An 18,532-nucleotide genomic window follows, 5' to 3' on the forward strand; every position below is an offset into this window, starting at 1 on the left:
AGGGAGGCAGCTCCTGGGCACCACCATGCCAGCTGGCAGCTGCTTTTGCTTGGACTGAATATCTAGCTGTAGCATTTAACAGGCTTCATCTCCATGAATTTGTTGTTTCAAACAGTGCAGATCGGTGGCCGGATCTACATCTTGCATGATAGCAAATTCCATAACTTTATTCTGTGTGAAATGCCCCTCTCTGTCCACTATTCAGCTTTCTTAATAGGGATGTTGCTGCAGTTGCTTGCTGATTTTGGTTGTCCTTTCTGCACTTTCCCCAGATCTACAATATCCTTTTTCCGGTCCAGAGATCATAACTGTATACAGTATTCCAGGTGTGGTTCTTCCGTAGGTTCACAGAAAGGTGTTGTGATATTGACAGTCTTCTTTTCAGTCCCTTTCCTAATGATCCCTAAGATGGAATTTGCCTTTTTCACAGCTATTACACACGCTGGATTGTCGTTTTCATTTCAGGATTGTGGCCCTTGAGACCACCCTTTTCCGTAGAGGTTGATTAGTGTGTCCCGGTTTTTGGCAAAATACAAAGGCAGTGGGGGTGGGCTTTGTATATTGTGCCAAAAATCTGATTACATGAGAGGGCTTGTGGCTACATAGTGGTGATATCTCACTCGGATCTTTCTTTGCCTTGCTAACGTTGGTACTATTGCTGGGACTCAAGACAAAAGTTGGGACCTTTGTTGATTTTGGTGCTTTAGGTATTAGCAATAGCTACATAACAGTTTCTACCAGGAGTAACCCAACACCCAGTGTTCACTCTCATCAAATCCCTTCTTAAAACACCTCCCCTATGGAGATTTCCAAAGAAAACCTTCCATGAATGTTCATCTGGTCTCATTTAAAGACATAATGCACCAAATGAAGGTCACGTCATCTTTTTCTCTCAGCATGTGTGTGGGGAAGTAGGGGGTGGATGGAAACTCCTGAATGTGTTTTCTGTTTTGCATTGTGTGTGCTCTTTGTGGTGGGAACCATGTTCACACAATGTCAAGCAAAATGTGGATATACAATAAATTAGGACAGTGTCGGAGTTAGGGATGTCGGAGAATTCCAATAGAAGCAGAAACGGATGAAGAAATTGCCACTGTTTGCACATTTGCTCAGTGCCAGGACCGGGTTAACTTCATGCAAATAAAGATGACAATTGTTGAGACTGAATGTCAAAGCTGTGAATATCTATCACTGTTCACAGTTATTTGGTTGTAGCCCCTTTCACTGCACATGAAACAGTTTTTCTCTGTGACACATTTGGGCTACATGTTCACAGCTAACTTGTTGAGGGATCACTATGTCCTGCGAGTGTTTGCTTCATAATCTATATTCTTATTCAATACTTTATTGGCTACTTTTGTTTTTGTAAATTTCTGCTGTATTTATGGGGATCTGTCTTGGTATGTGTTGTTACTGAATGCCACAAAATGCAATGGCCAGCCTGATGTTGCTGAAATACAATACAGTATTCACATTTTCCTTGCTATCATCTATCCCCAAAGCACGTACCTCCAAGGCCTCCGCAAGTCAGCTTAGTTGAAGATGTCTTGCAGAGAGACCTTTTTGCCATAAAGGTGTTCATTTGGGCATCTCCTCAAGGTTAGTGGGCTTGCTGCAGTGGGCTTGCTGCAGTGGTAGTTTGGTTGGAAGCCACCCAGAGTGGCTGGGAAAACCCAGCCAGATGGGTGGGGTATAAATATATTAGTAGTAGTAGTAGTAGTAGTAGTAGTAGTAGTAGTAGTAATAGTTACCTCTGAGCTGCTGCAAGGACAATTTGCAGGTAAATCAGTGGATGCTACCACCTCCATTTTGATTGGGATGATATCTGCACGCCAGAGCTTCTGGATACAGACCGTGCCACTTTAATCCTCATTAACATATTAAAGTGTCATTAATTCTCACTATGCTGAAGTGTGTGTTTGCTGGCCCTTATCTGATAATGGGAAAGCTGATCCTAAGAGGACCCATCAGCAAAGGTTTTCAGAGATGATTATGGTGGAGACACATCTACAAAGATGGTGCTTTACAAACAACAAGTTTAACAGGTCCTTACCTCAAGGGATTTTAAGGAAGGGCATCACAATGAGAAAGTTGAGACAATTATTTATTACACCTAACATTTTACAGGCAAGGTACAAAATTTAAAAATGACAACAGAGCTCTTGTCTAGGAAACCAGAAATGGGAGTTCCTTGAGAACCATGTTGGCAATTCCAAGTCTACTGTTTTGTAAATTACACGTGTAATTATTAAACTTATGCACATGTCCTCTGATTGGTAAGCAACAACATCAACAAAGTTCTGTTCTTCTAGCCACTTAGGTGACAGATTTTTTCTGGTAAAGCTTTCATTCGTGTTTCACTCTATACTTGCTGACATCAAGGAAAAAGCAATTTGAGCTCTTTCTCAGGAATCCATCTATGTGCTGACATTCCACTGAAGAATATCCACTCCTAGATAAAACTCTGAAAATGTCAGCCGTATTCTGGGGAACAGCAGAAGGGATGAGAGTTCTGTTTTTTCTCTTGCGCTCTCTAACTTTCTCAGCTTAACTCACAGTTTCCGTTATGCAATGCTGGCTCATTTGTTTATCTTAAGAATGGAGGTCGCTGAGGGTCAAGCCCTTGAAAATTATATATTTATTTTTTAAACCTGAAGAATTTCTTTTCTTTTACCATGGGAAAGGCAGAGAAGATTTGCAGCTTCTCCACTCCCCCCCCCCCCAATTTTTAAAAAGCTTACAGATGTCTGAAAATCTGAGGTCCAGAATAACTTCTCTTAGAAATTTAGAACAGGCCTTCAAAAGACCAGGCTCAAACTGCGAGTGTAGCTAGTCAGAATGTTCCACACAACTGGTTATTTCAGCCAAGCTAATGGCATTTTTTATATTATCAGAAGTTGCTTCTCCCATACCACTCTTGGTAATATTTGAAGGATGTGAGTCATGTAAGTAGGGCTGGAAAAAATGTTTACCTTCTGCATCCATGGGGTGACTTTGGCATGGGAAGTAGCCATATTCTTGTCCCACTTCCCATGTTTCTGTTACTTCAAATACTCTTGAGAGCAGTCATCCCTAGGCTGTCTCCCTTTGGAACAACTGCTAATATATAAATGGGCTCTAAGGTCCAAGTTACACAATCTTTTGAGGTTTTCAAGGATAAAATTTTCAGTGTTTCATATTACCAAGGTGCCACTTGACAAATGTAGTTATTTCGGCCAGGTGGTGATGTTTAAAATCCTTAGATTTTAGGTATAAAGAACCTTCTTGCTTAACGTAAGGGTGGTGACCACAGATGTCACAGGAGGCAAGTGAGGGGAAACCTCCACTGCAACCTCCTGCTTACTCCTCCAGAATGGCTGAGAGATGGCTTTGGCTGGTTCCTAGAGCCTGATGCATCAAACTGATTGTCTGGTGCAAATGTATGGAAGAAGCTGGTATTTCGGTTTTCATCATTGAAATTACATGATATCAGTGTACAAACCCGCATTTTGACAACAGATGTGGAAAAGGAAAAGTACATGTTCCCAGGGGTATTGATGGGCTGTAAGCTCCACCGTAGGATTGAGTGATCAGTTGAACAATAATGTTAATAGCAAGAGACAGCAGAGAAGGGACAGGAAAAATTAGACACTGGTTTTGGATGCGATGAATTTGAGGTGTTGGCAAATCATCCAGAATGAAATGTTGGAGAGACAAGTGGAGATGTGGGATTTGATTGAGGGGGAAATTTTGATGTCACTGGAGTAGAGGTTGCACTGTCAGAGGAGAGAGAATTGGCAAAGGCCAGGCAAAGAGCCTTGAGGGGTTTTGGCAGAAAAGGGGATTAAAAGGAGAGAGGGTCTACCGCTTTCAGAGATGGAGAATAAAACAGAGCTTCGGTATGTATGAAATGTATAATTGTGGACTGGGCACCATCCAGACACATTCAGGCACTTTCAGTACTGAAACACATGATCAGCAAATGCAAACACATGATCAGCAAACTCAAAGAGTATTTAAGAAGAAGAAGAAGAGTTTGGATTTGATATCCCGCCTTTCACTCCCTTTAAGGAGTCTCAAAGCGGCTAACAATCTCCTTTCCCTTCCTCCCCCACAACAAACACTCTGTGAGGTGAGTGGGGCTGAGAGACTTCAGAGAAGTGTGACTGGCCCAAGGTCACCCAGCAGCTGCATGTGGAGGAGCGGAGACGCGAACCCGGTTCCCCAGATTACGAGACTACCGCTCTTAACCACTACACCACACTGGCTCTCTCACACTGGTTAGACTTTACAAAGTGTGTGATCAAATGGTTTATTGATCCTTCATAATGAGTTTTTAGAACAGTGGGGAGAAGGGTTTTAGGCTAGCCACCTTAGCGTGCTAGAAAGTAAACCTAGACTTCTATTATTCTCCACTATGCAAGTAGAGGTGGAAATAGTCTTTGCCAAAATTACAACAATGTAAGTTTCACATAAGAAAGGAATAAAAAAATTGATATTAGTAGAAAATAAGTTGTAAAAATGAGAAGGATTATTATTAATTGCATTTCCAGCTAGTCTTTGCCCTCATGTTAAGGAAGAATTTCTAACTCTTGAAATATGATAACATGGGTTAAAAGGGCAGGTTTTAAAAATGTGTGTGCTTAAATAAAGTTTTATAACCTTTGCAGAAAACATGTGAAGTCTTCCTTTGTCAGATCTCCAAAGGGTCATTTTGTATTAAGGAGCTACCAGTATCTTCACAATTCTAAATTAATAGGTGAAGGGGACTGGTTAGCAGGGAATCCATAGTGGAGGAGGCAGTCTTTATAGGTGGTTCTGTAGAACCCCTCATGACTCTTGCTCTATGGTGCTGGTTCTCGGAGCAAGCACATCAACTATGAATAAAATACCCACGTATTTAAACAGATGTATACCCATATCTGGTAGCTATGAATGGAACAGGGTTCTCAAAAGCATGTGTGCAGTTGATGAGAGCCCTGCTGGATAAGATCGAATGCCTTTCTAGCCATCTGTGTGTCATCCACACACAACCTATTTGGGGCAGAAACAGCAATGTAATGTTTGTGTACCATGCTGTCTTACAGCCACTGCAGGCGCTGTCACCTTCCAACATTTTGACTTCACCCCCAAAGGCACACTCCTTCATTGTTTCCTGATACAGACAGATGCCAGCATATACTGACCTTTAAGCTACTCTTGCATTTGGGTTGAGGGGATGGGTATCTACCTTTTTATCTCAAATATGAGGGAGTTTTTATTTTTTTAAAAAAAAACATGTAAGCTAGTCGCACAGCAGTTTAGAGTTTCCTAAAATGGTAATTTCCTCCAAAAACACCCATGGAAGGGTCTGTACCAGATACAGTTATTGTAAAGTTTAAGCCTGTTTTAAACATTGCAATTACACAGTTTATTTAAATCAGAGTCTGAGGTCTCTTGAAATGCTTGGGTTTTTTAAAAAATAAACCCCAGTCTTCAGATTTCACATAATGCACCCAGACATTAGCTCCATCCAGGTCTGGAATGCTGGACCATTTCGAATGCCTTGCTGACTGCTGGGTAGCCCTGATTGAAAAACAAAACAAAGGTTTCGGATTCTCTTCTTGTATACCTAAACTAGTTAGGACCAATTCATTTGAAACAGAAATAATTATTATTGTTTAAGTGAAGCATGAATTGAATTCTCTCTTCTCTCTCTCTCTCTCTGTGTGTGTGTGTGTGTGTGTGAGAGAGAGAGAGAGAGAGAGCGCGCATAAGCATGTATGTATATAATGTTAAAAGAATGCATAAACCTTTCATCCCACATGTTCTGGAAAATGTGACAAGAAAAAGTTTGAGGAGCAATTGAGATAACTGTGGGTTACATTTAATATATTGCCACTGTATTTTGGAGTAAGAGGATCTCCTAGACAGTCTCTCAATCACTGTGCTGTCGGAAGGCTCCTTAACAGGGAAACACATAGTGTATTATATATATATATATATATACCGTATATATATAATCTCTTCTCCTCCTTTGCTTCACTTTTTGCATATAGAAATACTAATAGAATTATATAATTGTAGAGTCCAATGGTTACAACATGAGGCTGGTGCTCAGCTGAGATAGGCTCATTGCCACCTCGCTTTCTGGTACCTGATAGGGATTGGGTCCACAGCCACCCTGTGACAATAGATGCTTGACTCTAATAAAACCCACTTCTCATGTGGATCTTCACTATTGCACTGTGAGTCTCTAATCCTGATTCTCTGTGTTCCCATTTACTTCTGTGAGGGGCATGGAGACTTGGATGGAAGATAAGGCTATCAGTTTCTACTTGCCGTGATGGCTATGCTCTGCTTCCACACTTGGAAGACAGTTATGCTTCTGAATTCCAGTTGCTGGAAACCACAGAGAAGAGTGCTCTCATGCTCAGGTTCTGCTTGCAGGTTTCCCGCAGACATCTGGTTGGCTACTGTGAGAACAGGACTAGATGGACCATGAGTCTGATCCGTCAGGCTCTTCTGATAAGCCATAGTGCAGAGGAGTTAGCACTTGACTGTGTTAATGCTGGCCTTGATAGCCTTTCTGTTGTGGCTGTAAAATGTGCTCTGACCTTAGTATATACTCACTTATTGGGGCAGGGGTGAGGGGTACCAAATCTGTAACCACAGTAATAGGGAGATGAGCTATTATGCTAATATTAAAAAATGCACAATTGAGCATCACAGACATGTTTGAATTTTGAAAGATTAAATCACTGCTTCGAGCAGCTGCAGTTTTGCAGCTCCGGCTTACTTTGAGCAATTCAATCTCTACTTCACGTCACAAGATTGCGCATAGAGTTTGATGCCGGTTTTTCTATCTACGCTATTAAATGCACATATGAAAACTCTTGCATTCTGGCACAATCTGGTTAGCTAAAAAGCAGTTTATTCAAGCCTCCTTCTCCTTCCTGTTCAAATATATACATATGGAAAAGTGAGCCAGAAAAGGTTGACCACATTCTAGAGAGGCCTGATTCTCCCTTCTATCAACAAAGAAGAACAAGCTATGCAATTCAACTGTTAACTTTTGTTGCTAGGCCTTACTGCTGACTATTAGAAATCAGTTATGCACACCTGTTCTTCACACTGGAGAGGTCTATTTTTCATAGTCATTAAGCTGCTGTTTATCGATGAATATTCACAGTTTACTTCACAGAAACTGAAAGGAAAGTTTGCACACATCTCTTGCCCATTTCTGGAAGGGACAATTATTTCCTTTTGCCTTCAGAACCCTTGGGGGAGATGTATCAGTAAGTGTCTAACAATGCTTTGTAAGTGCTTAATTGTACCTTTTGGGAAAGAGTGCATTGCAATTGCTTCTTCCCACTGATTAACTTGGACCATTTGGTCTGTCCTGCTTCAAAACTGAAGGCTCTTGTGACTTGCCTTGTATATACTGTATGTGTGAGAGAGAAAAAGAGTAAGAAAGAAGTCTGGAAAATCTTGAATTTGTTTCAAGCTTCAGTTATAAATGTATGTTGTGTCCTATAGCTTAGAGGGAAGAGGCTGTACATATTTTGCACATTAATCAGAGAATGCCAGCCAGTAGAAGTATAATTGATCACAGCCCAATGAGGCGAGCATCCCTTAGTTTGAAGAATGTTCCATATTTCAAAGATTTGAGGGGGGTGGGGAGAGAGAAACTAAATCAGACCTTGCAGAACTGGGCCAAGCAATGCAGCAGCTGATTAAAAGTTGTTTTCGTTGTTGAATTCAGCCTAAAGAAATCTGGTTTTCAAACAAACACTAGCCTCAAATCCGTCATCTGCCTCCTCCCCCAAAGAATAAAACAAAGCATGGTCTGGTCTGGTCAAATCTAACTAAAGCATCCATGACAGATGGCCATCCAACCTCTGCTTAAAAACCTCCAAGGAAGGAGAGTCTACCATTCTCAAACAGCTCTTACTGCCAGAAAGTTCTTCCTGGTGTTTAGATGGACTTGACGGAGAATCCATAAATACCCACTGAATAGACCGACTTCTGTTTGTTTGGTTTCTTGTTTCCAGTGCTGTTTTATTTTTGTAAAAATAAAAATGGGATGCTGGTACTCATATCTTGATAAAAGTTCTGTGGGTGCCACCACAACATGTTTGCCATGTGCAACAAAAAAGAGGTGATAGTGATAGTGATACTCCATGCCAGTGAGTACCATCACAAATACAAAAAATCCCACTGCCTGCTTCTAAACACTCACTGAAGACTGTTGAATCTCCCAGGTCCCATGTTGGAAGGGGGGCTATTGAAGACAGTTAGCTTCTGTACTTAAAATATATGTTGACTGCATTGCAGTCATCTGGAATTGGAAGATGGTTCTCATATTGATTATAGTGTTGTTGCATTGGGAAGAATGAGACAGCTGCTTATGAAATACTGCAGATTGCCATCTGTTTTTAAATTTAATATTTACACTATTCAGTGGGAGTTTAAAGTAGGCTTTTCTATAATATATTCCATTCATGCCCTGCTCCTGTAGATGGGTAATTGTTTCCATATATTCTAGGGTTGCCATACCGGCATTTTAAAAAGTAAAAACCAGGACACCCCAAAAGTTGTTGAGCTTTAGAGAGTAGGGCCAATGTGTTCCTTCTGCATCTCCTGGTGCACGAAAGCTCTCCTCCCCACCACTCATACTATGTTGTCTTGCAGTCATCTGACACAAGAGCTTCCTTGCTGATCCAGGTTCCGAAATACTCAGTTTTGTGTTTTGTGTTTAAATGGAAACAGTGCCATTACCCCAGAGAGCAGTAATTTGTGGGCCTCTCCAGACAAATTCTGATTCTTATAAATGTTCACCCAGCAGCTGGCTAAGAGGAGAGGTGAGATGAGCCATTATCTAACGGTATGAATAATTGAATCTCAAATACATCCCAAACTCTTGTGTCTGCAAGAATGGCTTTGGTGGACGTAAAAAGGGGTTTCCTGTATTTGCTGTAGATAGAAGAGCTTATTTGAATAGTAGCTGGTCAATATTGTCTTAACCCATTTCTCCCACACTTCGTAAGCTTACTAGAATAAAGGTTGAAGGAGTAAAATGTTTTGACACTTAGAACAAAATCACCCTTGTGATTATTTCAGCTCCTTGTATTCAGTAAAAACTAAAGTCTGGAAGTGGATACAGGGAAATGGGTGTGTGAAATATCTACATCCAATTTGTATTCAGGACTGATATTTAATAAAGTAATTTAAAAAAATTATTATTATTATTATTATTATTATTATTATTATTATTATTCTCAGAGGAAAAAGGAAGACACAAATCTGCCTAAAACTTGCATTTGATATGTATAGATTTGATTGCATTTGATATGCATAGATGCAAATTTACAAATAGTAATTATCTCTAGGACTCAACACATTACACCATAGTGGGGAAGACAGCAGGTGAAGTCTGCAGGCCAGGCACTGCTAACTATGGATGGGCAACTTCAAGGTTCCTGTTCCCCCTTTGTGTTATTCCTTATCTTTAAATCATACTTTGCCTCTAAAATAGAGAACTGTCCTTTGACAGCCCTTCCACGTAGAGGACTGTAAAGTAGGACACAAGACCAACCTAGCTCCCCCTCCCCTGAAAACAGGGATAAAATTTAGTGGCAAATCGTTAGACTAGACTCACAATATGATTGATAGTTAATACATGAAAATTGGTGGAAAAGAAAAGAGAGGATAAATTTAAAAGCTTTCTCTACCTCAATCATTTATAAATGAGATTCCATATAAGCATAGCCCTCTTTGGAATGACCTTTATTTAAGTAGGCATAGATTAGCTCTCTGTGTCTGTTCTTGTATTCGAGTCATGATACGATTACAGTATTATATAAAAGTAATGCAATGGTTATCAACTTTGTATTGTGTGTTTTTGCTATGAACTGAAGATAGATATGCCTGATATGCATGGACAACAGTTTTCTGTAGTTATTCTTCCTAACGTGAGCCCCATTACATAAGTTTGCCTCTGTAAGGAGGCATCACATGGGAGGAAGCACCCCAGCTCCATGAAGCAGACACAAACTGCTCACCTAACCCTCACCTTCCTTTAAACAAAGAAAGGGCTGCCATTTACTCATGGCATTGTGGTACCATATTGTTACTTGCTAGTGGAAGCAAGGAAATTGGAAGAGCTATGTTTAGCCATTTGCTTGAACTTGTGATGTTTAAAAGTGGGGACAGGATCAAGAACATGCTTACAAGCCCTGCATCTCAGTGGGCATCAGCCCCAACCTTCCTGTCTTAAATGGGGGACGAGTGCAGAGTGCTTCTACTCAGGTTCACTTGAACACAAGTAAAGGCCTGGATACAAGTTGCAAATAATATTCATAAGGGAGAAGCAAACTACAGTATCTAGCTTAGCATAACGTCTGACTTATGCTGACTTGTTAGCATTAAAACAGCAAATGCAATTCAGTGTAAACAAGTGTAAAGTGATGCAAATTTTGGGTAAAAAATCCTAACATATGCTCTTACAGTGGTACCTCGGGTTAGGAACTTAATTCGTTCTGGAGGTCCGTTCTTAACCTGAAACTGTTCTCAACCTGAAGCACCACTTTAGCTAATGGGGCCTCCTGCTGCCGCTGCGCTGCCGGAGCACGATTTCTGTTCTCATCCTGAAGCAAAGTTCTTAACCCGAGGTACTATTTCTGGGTTAGCGGAGTCTGTAACCTGAAGCGTCTGTAACCTGAGGTACCACTGTATAGGGTTTGAACTGCTGGCAGTGATGATGATCAGGAAACATATCTCAGATGAAGTCATGATGGATACCTCAGTGAAAATGACAACCCAGTGTGTGGCAGCTCTGAAAAAGACAAAATCCATGTTAGAAATCTTTAGGAAAGGGATTGAAAATAAAATTGCCAGTATCATAATGCTATTACACAAATCTGTGGTTGAGAACATTGTGTACAGTTCTGGTTACCACAGCTTGAAAGGGATGCTGTATAGCTCTGAAAAGTTCAGCAAAGCGCAACCAACATTTTAAACAAGTTGGAGCAACTCACCCTGTGAGGAAAAAGTACAATGGTTGGGATAAGTAAGTTTAGCAGATGACATGACAGAGGTGTATAAAATTAAGTATGGTGCAGAAAGAACATAGCTTGGATGATAATGATGATTGTGGCAGTCTCTTCTATATCTCATATAATTTTGATCTTCTCTTTTCAGGAGCAAGAAGACCCTAATAAGCTTGCTACAAGTTGGCCGGACTATTACATTGACCGCATCAACTCCATGGCTGCAGTAAGTACCTTGCGGAATACTGTCGAAAAGTTGCTTTCTCTGAGAATATTGTTGCCTGGACCATTCTGACATAGTGGGTTAGAGGCACTGTCATATCAGTTTCCCCCACTCCCATATTGTGGTAGGGTCTGCCTTCTCAGAGATATTCTAGACCCCTTTCCTGAATTTTCAGCCTTTGTGAACAGTAGAGTATGTCTCTATTTTCTTTAATTTATGTGTTTAATTTACAATAATGGTAACATTCAACTAACTATTAGAGTAGATCCATTACAATATGGCTAAGTTAGGTCCATTCATTTCAGTAGGTCTACTCTGAGTCAATACCACCCTGAACCATCATAAACATTAAACCACTTGTGGAAATCAGGGCTTTTTTCAGCAGGAACTCACTGAAACTCAGTTCTGGCACTTCTCAGGTGGGTCCCATTGCCATTATAAGAGAACAAGGGAGGCATTCATAGTGAGTTCTGGCACCTCTTTTTCTAGAAAAATAGCACTGGTGGAGATAAGAAGGAAAAGTGTGCAGGCAATATTCTACCCAGTAGTTTACTAAGAAGTAAACTTGTTTCCACCTTGCAGTGTTCTTGCCAATGAGTGGATAGACAATGGAAAAACAATATTAGGCCTCCTTCTAAAAATATATCTTTGATTGGAATGTAGGCAGCTGCCTTACACAAAGTCAGAGCATTGGTTCATTTAGCTCAGTACTGCCTCCACTGATTGGCAGGGACTCTCCAGCATTTAATGCAGGAGTCTCTTCCAGTCCTACCTGAAGATGCTGGAGACTGAATCTGGGACCTTTTGCATGCAGCACACATACTCTACCACCCAGCTTATAGCCCTTCTGGCTGTTCTGGTATTATTCCCTCCTTGCCCTCTCACTGCAACATGGAGCCATGGTTGGAGTGGGCCCAGCCAACATGTGCCATCCACATGGTAATCCACTGGAATGGATCTTGGCACCAATGGGTGCTTATATGGAAATGTCTGCCCTTTGCTTCCCTCATTTCTTTCCCTCTCTCCCAACATCATGAGCACGTGAACGCTTAGACATTCTGCTTTCTGTCTTCAATCGTCTAAGCTTAGCAACCCAAATAAACCCATTCCCTGCTTTCCTGTGGAACAGAAAAGTTACCTTTACACCCCCATGTTGCTTTTGGAAGCTTGTCAATATCGACACTCATATATATATATATATATATATATATATATATATATATGGTTTGCAAATGAATGATAGCTTCAGAAGTAGCTCTTTAGAGCCACAGCTATCCTGAGCACATGATGTTTAAAAGAGGGTGTGTGTGTGTGTCAGAGGTCATCAATACAGCTGTTACACATTTATTTTTCATGATTTGGAAATGATTTGCTTGCAGCACAAGAGCTTTATAGAGCAGAAAAGAAAATACGTCTTTCAGCACATCTCAAAGATGGACATAAAATCTACTCGGGTCATTTTCGTTTGCTTCTCTCTGCCCCACTATTAATGATAGGGAACCGGTGGGGTGGGGGGGCCGGAGACAGAACATTATAATCCTATGTGTGCCTGCTCAGAAGCAAGTCTCATTGAGTTCAATGAAATTTACTCTCAGGTGAGGGTGTATAGAATTGCAGTTCAAATTAAGGTGCAGGCAGATTAAAAGGAATGAAGAGATAGCAGATCTAGATGGTGATGATTCTGCAACATGCTCTGAGATGTAGATGGGGTTGCCCTCCGTTTGATGGGGCAGATATGTATCTTGGGGGTCCTTCTGGATCCCTCACTGTCATTTGAGGCTGAAGTGGGCTCAGCGATGTGGAGTGTCTTCCATCAGCCTCAACTGATACGCCAACCTCCCCTGTCTGGACAGGGTTGAGACACCTCCTAAAGACCCATCTTTTTAAGCAGACATTCCCTGACTCGTAAGATCATTGATATTTAACTGCATGTTTTAGAGATGGCTTCTCTGTTTTTACAGATGCATTTCTTTCCATTGTGGATTTCAAATGTCGTATATGCATCTCCCTTTTCCAGTCTTACTGTGTTTTATGTAAATTGCTTAGGGATTTTGCATATTAAGCTGTATATAAATATTATTGGTTATGACCATGGTGCTGCTCTAGCCCACTAGTGCTAGCTGCAGAGGTTGTGTAGACCACCTACCTACCACACTCCGTCTTTGATAGGGTCATTTAGGTAATCCCCATTGAAGTGGTGTCAGATAAGCACCACCCCTAGAAAGCGAAGGTGACAAAGTCACTGTGGGAGGGTTTTATTCTTTTTTAGTTAAAGTAAGGTAAAGGGACCCCTGACCATTAGGTCCAATCATGACTGACTCTGGGGTTGCGGCGCTCATCACACTTTACTGGCCGAGGGAGCCAGCGTACAGCTTCTGGGTCATGTGGCCAGCATGACTAAGCCGCTTCTGGCGAACCAGAGCAGCGCACGGAAACGCTGTTTACCTTCCCGCCAGAATGGTACCTATTTATCTACTTGCACTTTGATGTGCTTTCAAACTTCTAGGTTAGCAGGAGCAGGGACCAAGCAACGGGAGCTCACCCCGTCACGGGGATTTGAACCACCGACCTTCTGATCAGCAAGTCCTAGGCTCTGTGGTTTAACCCACAGCGTCACCCACGTCCCTTTCTTTTTTAGTTATTTGCATATAAATTGCCATGAAGTCATTTTGTTGTGTGGTCACATGACAGAGCAGTCATGTGATCACACAATGAAATGACTTCATGGTAATGAAGTGAAACAATTGTGGAGGCCAAGACTGTGTAGAATTGAGAAGAACTTTTTGCTGGCAGCAGCTTCTAATTGTCTATAATTATCCCAGAATGCTGGGATTATTTGGCTCTGTTTCGTTTTGGATTCAGGAATCCTTCAAGTTCAACAAAGCTCTAGTTGTATACTCATGACACCCTAAATCATAGGGATAATAAAATTCAGTATATGTTTCAAAAGTGGGCACTGGTGGGCCAACCCCCTTCCCCGGTGCTGTAGAAAAAAGAGAGGGTGCTGATAAGCCACTGCAGAAAGGAATAATAATAATAATAATAATAATAATAATAATAATAATAATAATAATAATTTATTATTTATACCCCGCCCATCTGGCCGGGCCTCCCCAGCCACTCTGGGCGGCTTCCATAGAAACCAAAAATACAGTAAAATATCACACATTAAAACCTTCCCTGAACAGGGCTGCCTTAAGATGTCTTCTGAATGTCAGGTAGTTGTTTATCGCTTTGACATCTGCTGGAAGGGCGTTCCACAGGGCGGGCGCCACTACCGAGAAGGCCCTCTGCCTGGTTCCCTGTAGCTTTGCTTCTCGCAATGAGGGAACCGCCAGAAAGGAATACAAGTTTAGCTCCAGATCACATTCTGAGGAACCTGTCATTGAGGCTGCATCTTCCTCCCAAATAAGCATGATTCTCTAGGACAGGAATAGGGAACCTGTGGCCCACAGATCTTGCTGGATTCCAACTCCCATCAGCCCCAGACACCATGGCTGTTGGAAAAAGATGTTGGAAGCTGGTGGGCCGCAGGTCACATGACATGCTAGAGTGCTTCAGTTTTGTTTTGTTTCTGGCTTTGAGGAAGGGATGTCGGCACAAACATTATTTCCTTGTTTTCTATCAGTTGCTCTCCCTGAGAAGAGGAGGAGGCTTGCTCCATTTAACTGAGCAAATCTGACTTTAGCGGGAATCAGTGTATGTATCTCCCTGGAGTTAAATCCAGTTCCCTGTGCCAGCTGCAGAGTGTATAAGAGTCACATTGCTTCATCAACTGACCACCCTGAAGATTTGACATGTGTTGGCATGGCATAAATTGCAAACACAAAGTGACACAGAAGGGCTTGTGGAGAAGCGGGGAGTGGGGCAAAGAGGCTCTCCAAGAAAAGTGAGATTTTATCTGATTTGTGCTGAACACTGCATGAAAGACTTAGCTGTTTGTAAGATGTTATTATAAGTGCCTTGGAAGGACGGAGCATGGCTGTTTCTTCAAGCTCGCCTTAGCTTTCATCACAGTATATTCATTCAAAATGGACCCAAAGTGAAAAACAAGATGTGCTAAGCAGATTTACTCAGAAATGAGTTGTATTGAATTCAACAGGGCTTCTATTCCTTTGTGATTTTCTTTTAACCTAATAACCACTCTTAGGATTGCAGCTTTAGTTAGGGCCAAACCAAATGATGCTTTAGCTCTGTATCTGTGCTCCTAAGCACATGGTTCTTCTACTTGTTGTTTTAAAAAGTCAGCTTACCCTAAATGGTGAGGAGGTGATGCTGCCTGGCCCTGTCCTCTTCACAATCCAGCTCTTAGCATTGGTGCTGGGGTGAAACGCTTGACCCGCATGGCTTGGCCTGTGGAGTCACACACTAGCCAGAACTCCACATTGGCCAATTGCAGGCAGGCTACTGTGCAGGCCCTCCCCAGGGGCGGAGCCAACTGTGGACTTGGGTCCATGCTTGGGGTCCACTGTGCCTGTGGGTCCACTTGGGTCCATGCTTGGGGAATAAATTGAGGTCTGCCCAGGCCTCCTCACTAAATTCATCACCAGATCTCCTTCCTTCAGATATTGACTGTTTGTGCATGCAAGACCTTGCTATAGACTTCATTGGCTGCCATTTTCTGAGCCGGGCAGTAATTTTCCCACTTGGCAAATTGGCTCTGGCCCTGTGATTTTTGCCTACCTCATTGCAAGCTAGGTTCCCAATCCATTTTGGGATCCTAGTTATAGGAGGTTAGGGGATTTTCCCTACTGTGGTCCTAATCTGTGTTGGCGGTCCCATACTGGTGTTTGCAAAGGGGTGAAAGCTCCCAAGTAAAGTGCATGGGAGTCTCCCCCTTATCTAAATTGCTTATTCTGGAGGCACAAACTGAATCAGGACCTTGGGCGGTGGGGTAGAAGGAGATTAAAATTCCCACACTGGAATTCTGACCCATATCAGCCACCCCACAGTGTCCATTTGGTTAAAAGCAACAACTTTGCACTTAAAGACACAGACTTCTTTGGTCCTTAGGCAGAAGCTCATTTTTACCCAGCTTTGTTTCTGGAGAAGACTTTGCTTTCTTGGTGAGCTTCCCACCAGCATCTCCAGTTTAGTTTGGCAAAAAACTCTTGGGGATGAATCCTGAGTTGCTCAGTAGCCTCAGATTTCTCTGAACTTTCGTCCAGTGCTGGATTTGTCACTGTTTCTTTGCCTCATCCAAACAGATGCAGACCTTGTATGCATTTGATGAAGAAGAAACGGAAATGAGGAATAAAATAGTTGAAGACTTGAAGACAGCTCTAAGGACTCAGCCCATGAGGTAATTATCCATCCTCTCTCCCCACACCGCACACTTCTTGGGCCATGAGCTGAGATCAGCTAACATGGAGAAGTATAGTGTTTTGACTGTTCTCTTAATTTGGTTCTCTAAAATCACAGAGGGAGTGTAGTTGTCATGACTGTGGAGAAAAGTTCTTTTCTCTCTGAGGTTAACCAGTATGGAACTTTTGAAGGGATGGGGGAAGCTCAGGGAATATGCACGGCTGCATTCAAACCTGCCAACTTTCCTCTGGATCTAAAATACGGCAGTGATTCTTAAACCACATGTCGTCATCATAAGCTTCGTCCTTTTTGAACCTGCTAGATCTTCCATGTCAACCTTCCCTCTGAACCATCGGATGTGCAATTTGTGGCCCAAGGTCACAATGATCTTGATGGAAAAGAGTTCCACAAAAAAATGCAAGCAATTATCACATATTATATACATTATTCCAGTATAATATTATACACAGATAAATTCCATGTTTCCGAAAGACACCAGCACAGGAACAGATACATAAAACAATGCACATGACTGTCAAAATACTTCGGTGTTTATACTCATAAAATGATGATAAACCTAATGAAATGAATGAACTCATGCTACTTGTGCCTATTAACTTTAGTGGATCTCCTTTGAGCATGACAAACATTGGATGCAGCCTTTTATATACATTTTTTGGTGTATAATTTTGCATCTTATTAACTGGGATTGTTTTTTTAACCCAACAAATGCATGAGGGGCTTGGGTATAAATGAGCACTTGATGCAAGAGGCATTCTGATGTGAGCAAAACTTGATAATGTGGCAACTACCAAATTCCTTATATATTAAAATGGTTTATTCCTCCATCCTATTCCTTCGGATAGCCTGCTCTGCCTCTTCTCCCCTTACTTCATACATATTCCTTTTCTTCGTATTGCTTAATCTCCAATTCAAGGCACCTGGGCCAACAGCAGTCACGGACTAAGTTTCTCCCTGTCTAGAATTACCAGCAAAACATTATATTCTTTTATACATATATTTGCAATTCATATTGCATTCTTGGCAGTTATTCTAAATGGTGAACATGCTCCCTTTTTTGGCCATTAACAGGTGGGCTCCCTGTCTTCCCTGATCAACTGCAGACTTCATTTGTATTTGATAGGATTGTGAAGTGATAAAGGAACAGGCTAATCCAGAGGTTTACTAAATTAATGGTCATAAAATATAATACAATCTGTTTGCAATCTTGTTAGGCTGCAGTAACTAATGAAGTGCTGTTAAAATCAGCTTAGCAACAACCTGGAAGCTATCCCAATTGTCTGGTATAATAAAGGAAAAAATGGTAATTAGGGGTATAACCATGTTTGCTGAGATGGAAGGAACATAATATTATTTATGTAAGGAAAACAGTTGTAAAAAAAAGTGGACAGGCAGAATCTACATCGCAGGACAACAACAACAACAACAACAACAACAACAACAACAATTTACTTATACCCTGCCCATCTGACTGGGTTTCCCTACCCACTCTGGGCAGCTCCCAAAAGAAAATTAAAAGCACAATAAAACGTCAGACATTAAAAACTTCCCTAAACAGGGCTGCCTTCAAATATCTTCTAAAAGTTTGGTAGTTGCTTTTCTCTTTGACATCTGGTGGGAGGGCGTTCCACAAGGCGGGCGCCACTACCGAGAAGGCCCTCTGCCTGGTTCCCTGTAACCTCACTTCTCGCAGGGAGGCAGCATAGAAAGAAGCCATTGGTCTATCTAGCTCAGTATTCTCTCCCCTGATTGGCAGCAGCTCTCCAAGGTTCCATACAGGAGACAATTCCAGCCCTGCCTGAAGATGGTGGGGATTAAATTTGGGACCTTCAAGATGCTACAGCACTACCCTTGTTGCTTGTTATTATTTAATATTAATAATATTTTTCATTTGTAACTAATGGCACCAAAGGCCATTAGTCAGCTGCTGCTTTTCGCATCATGCTCAAAAGAGAAGAAAAATGTTGCCACTTGG

The 18,532-nt window shown here is 41.6% G+C and overlaps 1 protein-coding gene across 6 annotated transcripts in view; it reads left to right on the plus strand.

Annotated features, from left to right (window-relative positions):
* DAAM2 (dishevelled associated activator of morphogenesis 2) overlaps positions 1-18,532 on the plus strand; it is a 220,789-nt gene that overhangs the window by 120,646 nt on the left and 81,611 nt on the right. For all 6 annotated transcript variants that reach the window (XM_081854131.1, XM_081854136.1, XM_081854135.1 and 3 more), the window contains 2 exons: positions 11,161-11,235; positions 16,440-16,534. In XM_081854131.1, coding sequence (XP_081710257.1) covers positions 11,161-11,235; positions 16,440-16,534 — 170 coding nt within the window. The remainder of the gene's footprint in view (positions 1-11,160; positions 11,236-16,439; positions 16,535-18,532) is intronic.

Source organism: Podarcis erhardii, assembly GCF_964252035.2.
Source record: "Podarcis erhardii genome assembly, chromosome: 3".
Lineage (NCBI taxonomy): Eukaryota > Metazoa > Chordata > Lepidosauria > Squamata > Lacertidae > Podarcis > Podarcis erhardii.